Consider the following 10,921-nt stretch of genomic DNA (forward strand, 5'->3'; position numbering starts at 1 on the left):
ACTGAATGAAACTAGAAGTATTGCTTATGAATAGGCTCATTTACATTCTTAATAAAAACTGGCAATAACTACAAAAATCCATTAATTCAATTTGAATAAAATAAATATTGATACTAGACTTTACATTTAAAGAGACTTGCCTGGCAAGTGAGTCACATTTTAACAATAACCATCATAAAAGGGAAAGAAAAAATTATAGCAGTAAGTTAAATAAAAGGCTAATAAAACTTGAAGGAAATAGCTCAGTGTTTTCTTTTAAACCCTGAAGAACATCAAATATATATTATGTTGCATTAAGAGTTATTTCAAGAAAATAACTGTTAACAATCTAACAGTGGAGTCAACACTAAGAATTTCAATGATATCCAACTCAAAAATGCATAGGGAGAGTAAAGTTATTTTATTAAATCATGCACATCACGTGTGTTAGTGCAAATAGTTTAATCTGTACTCCAGAAATTCTATTGTACTTTATATCTTTACAAAATAGATTTAAAACAATTATTTACTTTAAAAAATGTAATTCTGAAGTTAAGCATTTCAGAACAATATTTGCAATAACCTATATACAAGAGGTACTGGGTACCACTGGCATATTAGCATTCTGTGGTGGAGTGGCTTCCTGCAACAGAAAATGATGAAATGAACTATATATGACAGCATTTTCTACAAGTCATTTGTGACTAATTCCTCCATAAATCTAGTGATCCTCCCAACAGCAAATCCCAAATAGCTTAAAATATAACCTTTAAAGTATAAACAATGACTGCCAAACATCACAAAGCAAATTATATCCTAAACTTCTATTTCAACATTGGCTAGGCCTGTGGATTGCCACAGAACATTTGAGCCAATTTACTGACATTCCCTCCCAGTCTTCATTGACTGAAAAATTTAACTATGTGATACTTTAGGATATTCTAAGACCTAAATAAATTTTATTGACATAACTGTGGTGCCGCACAAAACCATAGCTAAACTTCCACTTCTGTGTTTTAAATTTATAACATCAAGCAGTGTTTAGGTGCTTCACTGTGCATGGAACACTATTAATCTTGGGAATAATGCTTCTCATAAACAGAATGCCCCAATTAACAACAGTAAAAAGAAAATAACCATTTGCATACCTGACCAGGAAATCTGTTGGTAGGTAATAACAGCTCACCTTGAACATGAATTAGCTTTGAAATATCATAACCAATTAAGTCAGTAAAAGCTTATCTAAAGAGATATTAATTCTTTCTTTAATTAAACATGCTTGGAGGAAGAGATGATAGAAAAAAAAATCATGCTTCCTAAAATGCTGTATATGAGAAAAATAACTTGGCTTTTAAAGAAAATATCTCTTTAAATACATGAGGTTTAATAAATTACATTCCAATTGACTCAACAGTTTGGTTTACTGCACTGAAATTGTAGAATTACTGTTTTTGCTCCCAGAAATACTTCAGTTTGCTCAAGAAAATACACACTCTCATGGAAAGTTTTTCAAAGTTGATGTCCTCCACATTGTCAAGTCACATTAAGGCTGAACAAGCGTGCACTTATTCCCCAAATTATCACTAGAACAGAATATTTTCCAAGTGTATTTCTCCTTAAAAAGAAAGAAAGAAAGAAAGAAAGAAAGAAAGAAAGAAAGAAAATCCACGCAGATAGTTGTCTCTAAGTCTTGTTCCCAATAGCTCAGTGGTTTTATAACAAGTAAAAATGGCGTAAATATGTAAAAAATATATATATATGTGTATATATTTCAAACTGATAGGCACTGAGCACACAGGGCCTCTCTTCCCATGTATGTATTGGTTGTTTGATTTGGGTAGTTATCGAATCAGAAAAATGAATTATCTGGTCATTAGAATTCAGAGTAAAATACCCATAAATTTAATGTTATAAATAATTTGGTGTACCAAGAAGCCTACTTTAGGCCACCATAATATTCAGAATCTCAACATACTAATTTAAAAATTACATGAAAAATTGCAAGCAAATTATTGCTTACAGTAGAATAAAGTCACAATTTTATATCCTCTTTATAGATACATTTTATATAATTTAAAGCAATGACCCTATAGCTGTATTCTTGCACTTCTGCTGTCTTAAGAGGTAAAAAGGAAGAAAATGGTTCTGTTTGTCCCCAGCATGAGTGTGATGCCAGCTTCTAAAGGGAGGACGGTGTACGGACTCAAGAAACGCTCTCATGGAGAAGCTCTGGCCAGACCTGGCACGTACAGCACGATGGCTGTCACCGCAACCAGGGCAGCCAACATGGGCATCCAGGGCCAGGGTTTCTGTGTGGAAAGAAACCAAGAGTCAATATCACATTCTTCCCTCTTTTTTCATACCTATTAACCCCTTGGTTCCAAGAGAGTCCTGAATACTTAACAGAATATTAGAAAAACCTTATCTTTACATAAGAATACATTTTAAAAAGAAAACGAAAAAAGGTGAGGGAGTGAAGGTATGAGGAGAGCCATTATAGCAGGAACGCTTTTAGTGGACCGTTGTGTGGAAGCCTATATATATGATATAGCTCAGTAAAGTCTCGGGCAGTTTTCAATTTTGTTACAGTTGAAACCTAATAGTGACTTCTAAGAAACCCTGTGGGCTCAGCCTGCTTATTCACTCCAGTATCCATACATTACAACTAACTGTGTGTGGTACTCGGTTGCCTGGAATACATGTCTGCCTAAAATGTTTATTTCTTGATAAAAACCAAATTTGTATGTTGGGCTAGTTTTACACAAGGGGCTGGTAGGTAAGGCGATAGGAAGAAAATGGTCTAAGCTTGATCTTCTAATTTGAAACCACGGAAGACAAGATCAGATGGAGTTGAAGATAGGGAAGTGCTATTAGGAAGGACCCTGCCTCTTCAATACTTTTAGTAAAGACCATGTCTAATGTAGTAATGTCATGTGATTATCTCATATGTTCTACTGACACGCATGCCTACTGCAGGCAAGCATGGGTGGGCTACTCCTTATTAACTTTCAGAGAGCATTATAAAATCAATGCTCTAGTTGATAAGCTTTATTTGTACTAGAGTGTACTAAGAGTCTTACTTTTAAGTTGGCTTTTATTTATTTAATTTTATTTTTTTTCTAAGTTGGCTTTTAAAGAAATATTCTGATGTTGCAGATCAAGGCTCAGAGAGATACTGAATAGGTTTATACTCTCATAAGTAAATGCAAGTAAACTGGGGTTGAGATTGTGAGCCAATGGCCCATTATGCTAATCTCATCCTTTTTCATCTTCATAGCCACAGTATAAGTAGAGGCAAAGGGTTGAAAAGAAGAAACTCTACGGAAAAGAAGAAGGAAAGGAGGAGGGAGAAGAAAGCTGGCTGAAAACTTCAAAGAGGCAAACGCTTCATTTCTCATTCAAATCTGATTAAACACGTAATGGGGAAGGAGGTACTAATATTGCAGCAATTCATAGTTTACTCCAGTTTGCTAGAGACAAAGACTTAGTTAAAGGCAGCACAGTAACAACTGATTAGGTTGGAATTAATTCATGGTTAGCAGTACTACAAAGGAAACAAGACAAAATGTTACGTGATTAGTTGATTGTTCAGTTCATTCGTATGACACAATACATGGCATACTAAATGAAGGGTTTGCTTCAGGTAACGAAATACCTGTGTGGTTTTGCCATGCACTCTATTACAAATATGGCACAAACAGGTGACGGGGACAAACAGACAAGGACTCAACAGTAGTGCTTGTACCTTTCTCTACCACAATGGACCGAAACACCAAAACAGGAAAGCCAGGAATAGGCCGATGAATACGGCTGGGACGGGTTGTAATATGGAAGGCTAAAGAAGGGAAGGGATATTAAAATCATTTTATGCTATAAAAAAAATCAGATAAGATGATTTAGACCCCAGGAGGGTGGGAAGGAGGGTAGGTAGACTGAGGTAACAGAAGTAATAGCACTCAGGTTTTGCACTGATCCAAACATTTTAAAGACATCTAATACAATCCAGAATGATGGGACTGTGGTACGTAACCACCAGTTTAAAAGGGACAGCTGGAGGCAGTGGGCCATGTGGGTGCCCCCTAATATCCTAATGAAATGTAACATGTTAAGACAGAGCAATGGCAATATCTCATCAACTGATGCTCTGCTTGACAGTACATTATTTTTGTCCCATAACTGGATTCCATTATTTGATAACGTAGTCCCTTGGAAATGGGCTGAAGTTTATTTTATCCCTCCATCAAAACGTTTTTTTTAAACTAAAACTCTCTTGCCTGAGATGGTATTGCTTTCAAGCTTAAAAATAAATGCCTTGTGATACAAGTTTCCTCAACCAAGCAAGAGATCGGATACAATGTGTGATAAATATCTGATATATAAAGACAGGCAGCTGAGACTTATGGCTTTCAGTTATGCTAAATAAAATTAATTTTTAAAATTGGAAGGAGTTACTATGATGAATTTTGTTACAGAGAAAAATGTAGTACCATGAGTCTAATACCATAGAAAAAGGATATTCACCTTTAAGGTAATTACTGGTACAACTAGATGTAATAATAGCCAGGTTACTTTTGAAAAGGCTCTAAATTGTACAGATGGTTCCATTCTGATTATGCTAGATGTCTTCATAGGTTAATTTAGTAGAAGGTAGCCTGAAATTCTATACTCAGAAAGATATGAATTAACACAAAAGAGAGAAGTAACCAATCCGTTATGATCTGATTTCAGAAAAGTTCTATAATCTACATTTTCAATGCAATCAATTTGCTGAGCATAAAGCCTCCAAACCCAATTTTTATTATTTTCTGAAGGGCTTCCACCTAAGCAACAAGCCTTTATATTCTAAAAAAAATGAAGAATTTTTTTTTTTAAAGCAAAGGACAGTTGAACACAACTCATGAGCATTCTGTATGCAACTGTGTAATTGGATGGCCATGCAACATCACTCTTTTGTACTTGTGCAGCAAAGTTAAGCAGAGTGCTTTCCTCTGTAGGAATGGTGTGGCTTATGCCACTGCAGTGTCCAAGCCATGACAGAGATTTGAAATAAGTCAGAGCACAACCAACTACACTGAACAGCCACCAGTTAGGGCCCACAAAGGCAATGATCACCGAAACGTATAACACAACATTTATTTAGTATAACATCATTTTAAAGACCATCTGGCTTTCTATAAATGAAAAACAAATTAATAGTAAACTCAATTTATATGAAAATGTTCCAATTTCTCTCTCTCTCTCTCTCACACACACACACACACACACACACACATATATACATACATACACTACAGAAACTCAACAGATAATCTCTAATATTTACAGGAGATCGAAAAGACACTAAGCATTTTAGGAATATGTCTTAGTGAGAATATTATTAGAATAAAAGGAAAACCATAATTAAGTTTCCATTTTTTTGATACAGCCAAATGCTAAGGAGTCAATATGTATGACTCTTTCTTAGGTGGGTCCCTGGTGGTACAGTGTTTCATTTCTCAGGAGAAGAAATGAAGTGCCAGACAATGGCTTGGTGACAGAACTTTAGATTCATCTGGGAAAATATGACAGTTATTAGGTAAAATATTTTCTTGCAAACAAGGCTCTACCTCTAGGTAGTCCTAAGGCTCTTCTAGGGATACAGGCCAAAGGGACAAATTCTTACATATTTGACAGCACAATGATTCCATAATGGAATTTCATAATGAGAAGCTTAATTCATGTACTATAGGCCTTAATTTCTCAAATCAGTAAAAAAGTCCTCTGAAAAAATCCATTTCAGGGTTCTCACCTGCCTCACAGTCAAAGCTAAGTCGAGTTTGCAAAGACTTACATTATTTCCTTTTTCTCGGAGCAGCTTCAGGTTGTCTTTACATTGTTTGAGCTCATCTGTGATTGATTGTTTTTCCTGCTCAGTCATTTCAAACTTCAACTTCAGTTCTGAGAGTACAGTCTGTGTCTTTTCATACTAAAGGCAAAGAAAAAAGAGTGTGCAGACTCAACTTAAAATGGGCATGAAGTTATGGTTCTAGTCAGGCTTAATACCAGACCCTATTTAGCCACCTGCAACACCAAAGTCAAGCCTTTTTGTTTTAAGGAGGATAAGAATCATTTGCACTAATAATAGGAAGTATTTAATGTTAACTTTATTCTATGTAATAAGAACTTTCTGGCCTTGGAATTATTAAAAAAAATTTCACCATTGTGTCATCTGTTTCTAATATAAAGGGTCACTCTTTCCACTGAGTGAGAAAAGTAAAATAATTTATTTATTTATTTATTTATTTATTTATGATAGTCACACAGAGAGAGAGAGAGAGGCAGAGACATAGGCAGAGGGAGAAGCAGGCTCCATGCACTGGGAGCCTGATGTGGGATCCGATCCCGGGTCTCCAGGATCGCGCCCTGGGCCAAAGGCAGGCGCCAAACCGCTGCGCCACCCAGGGATTCCCCAGTAAAATAATTTTTAAACTGAGCAAAAGAAAAGCAAGTGCAGAAAAACTCTGTAGGCTAATTAAATGGCAAAGTTAGGAAATCTAAGTTTATATCCTGGTAATTAATGTCAGCCAAGCTATTTTAGTCCTGAAGTAAGAAGTACTAACACCCATCAGGCTTTCCTTCACTCAGTCATCACTGGGTAGTCAAGTGTTCTGGATAAATGAATTTCTAAGCAAATGAAGTAAAGAAATATATCTAAGGTACTAATCACTATGACTGGGGCATTTCTATCTTTTGACCTAAAACTTATAAACATCAATAAATAAAATTTAAGAATCTGTTCCTGATAAATATCTTTCTATGGTGAAACATGCCTCTTCCTGCTTTGAAAAACTGTTCACTGAATACAATTTGATGTTCAAACAGACAAGTTCTCCTTTGAACACAGGTGAGGTCAATGTAAGACATAATATGGCTTTGCCCCTATTTTAAGTGTTCAGGAAGTAGGAATTCTGACTTGTGCTACTTCTAGATACTACCTCTTCCATGCAAACTGGGCTCCCAAAGAACAAAAACCATTCTGCTACTGGTTATGCCTCTGTCTTGGCCTTCACTGACCCACTCTGCCATCTCTGAAAGTTTTAGAAGGAGGAAAGAAAAGACAAGGGCTGAGTCAAATATGGGCCCATGGGCCCAGCATACCACAAAGGTTTCTCCTCTTTCTGCCTATCTTTTCTAGAAATTTCTCAATAGAGAACACTTTTACATGGTGATTACTTAGGAGCTCTTCATTATGGTCTCCAAAGAGAAATATTAAGCAGGATGCAAATGTATAAAAACATTAATCAGAAGAGGTGAAGGCAGAGGAATTAGAGTCAGCAGAGAGATTACCAATAAGTGGGAAGAAAGATACGGGTTCAGAGAGGGAGGTAAAATGTGAAAGGAACTCCCTGTAACCTAACAGTGTTCCCAGAACACGTCCGGGTAGTATGCCAGACCATGAACTAAGGAATAAGATTTATAGACTTTATGACAGCTTTTTTGTGGGGTCTGTGGATTTCCTTCCAGGAGGCAGAACGATGCTGGCAGGCTGCCAAAGCAATTTCGGTGTACCCAGACTAGTCTCTTAGAACATAATCAATTCTCAATGATCAGATTCTTTACAGTGACTAATAAAGGATAAGTGAAAACTGCTTTGCTGACCTAAATTTTCCCTTACTTTCCTTTTCCATTATTCTTATATCCAGCCTGCCTTTTACACCAAAGCAGTTAATCATTTCTCTGTTCCAGGGGCCTGTGAAGCAAAGTGACAGGAAGGCAGCCCCGTCAGGAAGAGCCTGCTGTTTACCCTCAGCATGTGAGTAGCAAGGAAGGGGGCTCTGGCCCTGGAACAAGGTGGTGAAACCAAACAACTTTCTTGAGTCAGTCTTTGCATGATGGACTTGTGTACTCAATGTTTTATGAATTCTTAAATTATAGATATCCCTATAAAGATGTTTTCTTAAGTCAGATACAAAGATGATATACCATTATTTTTCTCTTAATACCTGGGGATTAAAATTTACTTTCTCATGTACTTTTTGTTTTTGGTTAAATGTTCAAATACAAGTTGCCATATATATATAAAATTTAATTGTTGGAACAAAAGGTCACCTTCTGCAGCCTTAGTTTCACACCTGGCTTGGATATCATTTTTGCTCCATCTTGCTTTCTAACTCGAAGGTGAAAAACGAGCTCAGTTCTGATTAAGAGGAAAATACCACACAATATTACCAACACCTTTGGTTCTTCTTCATAAAAATAATCATATCTGGCTTGCTTAGCTTGTAAGATTTAAGCCTGTTACAGTGCTGAAGATACATGATACTGTGCACATTAAGCATGATTCTATGAGAGAAAGGAGAACAAAGGGGAAATGTTGAAAGAGAATATATGTGCATTAATAAAAGGTAGTAATTCATTTGCAGTGGATTACATAGATATAAGAACCTCATTAAAGAACATTTTAGTTACAGACTAGTATCCAATAGTTGACATCAGGACAAACAGAAAGAGAAGCAATTTTACATTACAAAGGAGTGTGATGACTACACGTCATTTCACAATGGAAAACACTGAACAAGAAAATAGAAAAGAAACATATTGACAAGTTCACACAAATTTTTAAATGTGCTGCATTTAATGCAATCCAAAGCTATCAACAATTTAGATGCTGTGACAACATGCCACTGCCATTTGTAGAAGCAGTTAAAGCATTCTCACTGATTGCTCAGTGACCAAAAACAGGCAAACAAATAATGCAACAAAACGGCCAATGCATTCAGAGTAACATACAACAGAATAATCTTCCAACTACAGCATTCTTCCCAGACTTTGAAAGAATTATGGCATATGGACTGGAAGAACACAAAGTGCTTTACAGTATTAAATACTAGGATATTTACTTTGGCACAAAATTTGTGTTCCAACTTTCCAACTAAATAAAAGAGATTTCTCCCAGAACGCATATCCTTAGCAAGAAGATAAAAAACGAACATATTACAAAATCAATATGGCCACATGTAAATAAAAAATGTTACAGGTTTTTTTTTTTTTTTTTTTTTTTCCTTTAAGAACAAACATGAAGACAGAACAACAACAATCATGTCCATGTTCAGGCTACTACAAGGAAAGGGAAGTGCAAAGAAAAACTGCATTGATTGAACAGATTTTCTAAAAACAATTTTGGGAAAATTTGTTATTAAAGACAAAGAGTTGTCTTTAACTTCCTTCTATGTATAGTGAATCCTTCATTTAAGAGAGTCTACAACTGGGTGGACCCTGACCAGAAGGTCAAGATGTATCAGCCTCCTCTGTTCCCAGACCTGGCCAGGACTTAATGCAGGGAGGAGAATAAGGCGGCAGGACTATACACAGCACTCATTGCCCCTCTGTTAACTTCAACGTTTTGCTCAGAAAGAGGCTGGGTGGGGTATCTACCCCAAAATCAGCCCTCACCATTTTTAACATGATTTTTTAAAAAGCCACCCAGGCCAAGGTTTTAAGCAAAATGACATGAAAAGTGAACATGCATATTTGTGAAGAAGGGGAAAAAAAGGGGAAAAGGGGTGGGAGTGCAGGAGGAAAAAGTAAAAGGTCACAGAACGTGTGTTTGGCCGTCTGGCTATGAAGTGAATTTTAAGAACTTTCAGGCCAGTGTCAATGATGGGTTTAGACTGAGTATTATGGTGTGGCTCCAGTTTGCTTTCCAAAAGTGTTCTAAGTTAAATATGATATTGTCTTTGAAAGATAAACAATAAATTGAGTAATCTGGTATACAAAGGGCTTCTGTCAACTAACTGGTAGAGAAAAAATTTTAATGTAAGTTTGTATATTTATAGTTTTGAGACCAAATCCTACTGATGAATTCTCTCTATATGGATCATGATACATAGCTAGAAATCACAAAGCAGAGATGCTCCAAGTACCAACTTTTTGACAGGTAATGAGACTTCTGCTTCCCTTTATATCTAACTACCATGAATATCTGATTTGCTTTTGGCTTTAAGTCCAACCATAATTGGGCTCATAATGTCTTTTCGCTTTACCTCTTTCTGTACATCCTTTGCTTGGTTTTCAGCCTTACTGAGAAGAGTTTTTAAATCAGCTGAATCCCGAAGATGCTGTTCTTTCAAGGATCCCACTTGATTCTCAAGCTCTTTCCTAGTCATCTGAAGGATGCTGAGATCACTGGTAAGCTCTAAACTCTGCTTCTGAGAACTGCAACATAAATATTGACAGTTATTCAATTCATGTAAAAACCAGACATAGCAGGAAGTCCAATTTCTTATATATTTCACTAGGAGGGATGGAGTAAATTTCAGAGGGAAAAATATATAAAAAAGAATATGTTTAATAAATAAGCATTAAAATACTAAAAAAATTGCATGTTTAAAGCTGTGTTCTATTTTCAGATAATCAAATATGCACAGAGGTTGAAATCTTAAAAGTGGAAGTAGGAGGTGACTAACTAAATTTTGTTACATCACATTATATTACTTGTTCCATAAAATGATTCAGTGTGGGGCTGCCCCAGGAAATTAGCACATATTCAACTATGTTCTTATTTAAGTACTTAACAAATAGGATGGGGGACAGAAACGTAGAGCTTAAGAGCTACGGTCGACTCATGTAAAGATAAACCTACTCAAATGAAAAGACACACCAAATTGGGGGGAAAGCATAAAACAAAGAACCAGGAGGCTGGGTTCTAGACCCAACTCTTCCACTGTTCAGTTGTGGGATGCTGAGGAAGTCACTCAACTGGTGCAGTTTCCTTCTCTGAGGAAGCAATTCCTGAGCTCTTAGATCTATGCCAAGCACTGTATTACACAGACACAAGTAACACCAGGATAGCCTCAGTGCCCTCCAATGTCCAGTAAGAAGACTGAACTCAATAACTTCTGAGGTTGTTTACCAGCTTAAATTCTATAATTACTTTTTTTATAGCTTGATATAAAAAAATTTC

At 36.2% G+C, this 10,921-nt stretch overlaps 1 protein-coding gene across 32 annotated transcripts in view; it reads right to left on the reverse strand.

Moving 5' to 3' along the window:
- Window positions 1-381: 381 nt before the first annotated feature.
- SLMAP (sarcolemma associated protein) overlaps window positions 382-10,921 on the reverse strand; it is a 142,561-nt gene continuing 132,021 nt past the window's right edge. For 17 of the 32 annotated variants that reach the window (XM_055344201.1, XM_055344193.1, XM_055344189.1 and 14 more), the window contains 3 exons: window positions 10,002-10,173; window positions 5,810-5,944; window positions 382-2,288 (listed from right to left, as the gene is read on the reverse strand). In XM_055344201.1, the coding sequence (XP_055200176.1) occupies window positions 2,196-2,288; window positions 5,810-5,944; window positions 10,002-10,173 (400 nt within the window). In that variant the 3' untranslated portion in view covers window positions 382-2,195. Of the gene's footprint in view, window positions 2,289-3,724; window positions 3,815-5,809; window positions 5,945-10,001; window positions 10,174-10,921 lie in introns of all 32 variants that reach the window. The other 15 variants (XM_055344202.1, XM_055344194.1, XM_055344199.1 and 12 more) reach the window with 1 other exon arrangement.

The sequence above is a fragment of the Nyctereutes procyonoides genome, unplaced genomic scaffold, assembly GCF_905146905.1.
Source record: "Nyctereutes procyonoides isolate TBG_1078 unplaced genomic scaffold, NYPRO_anot_genome, whole genome shotgun sequence".
Classification (NCBI taxonomy): domain Eukaryota; kingdom Metazoa; phylum Chordata; class Mammalia; order Carnivora; family Canidae; genus Nyctereutes; species Nyctereutes procyonoides.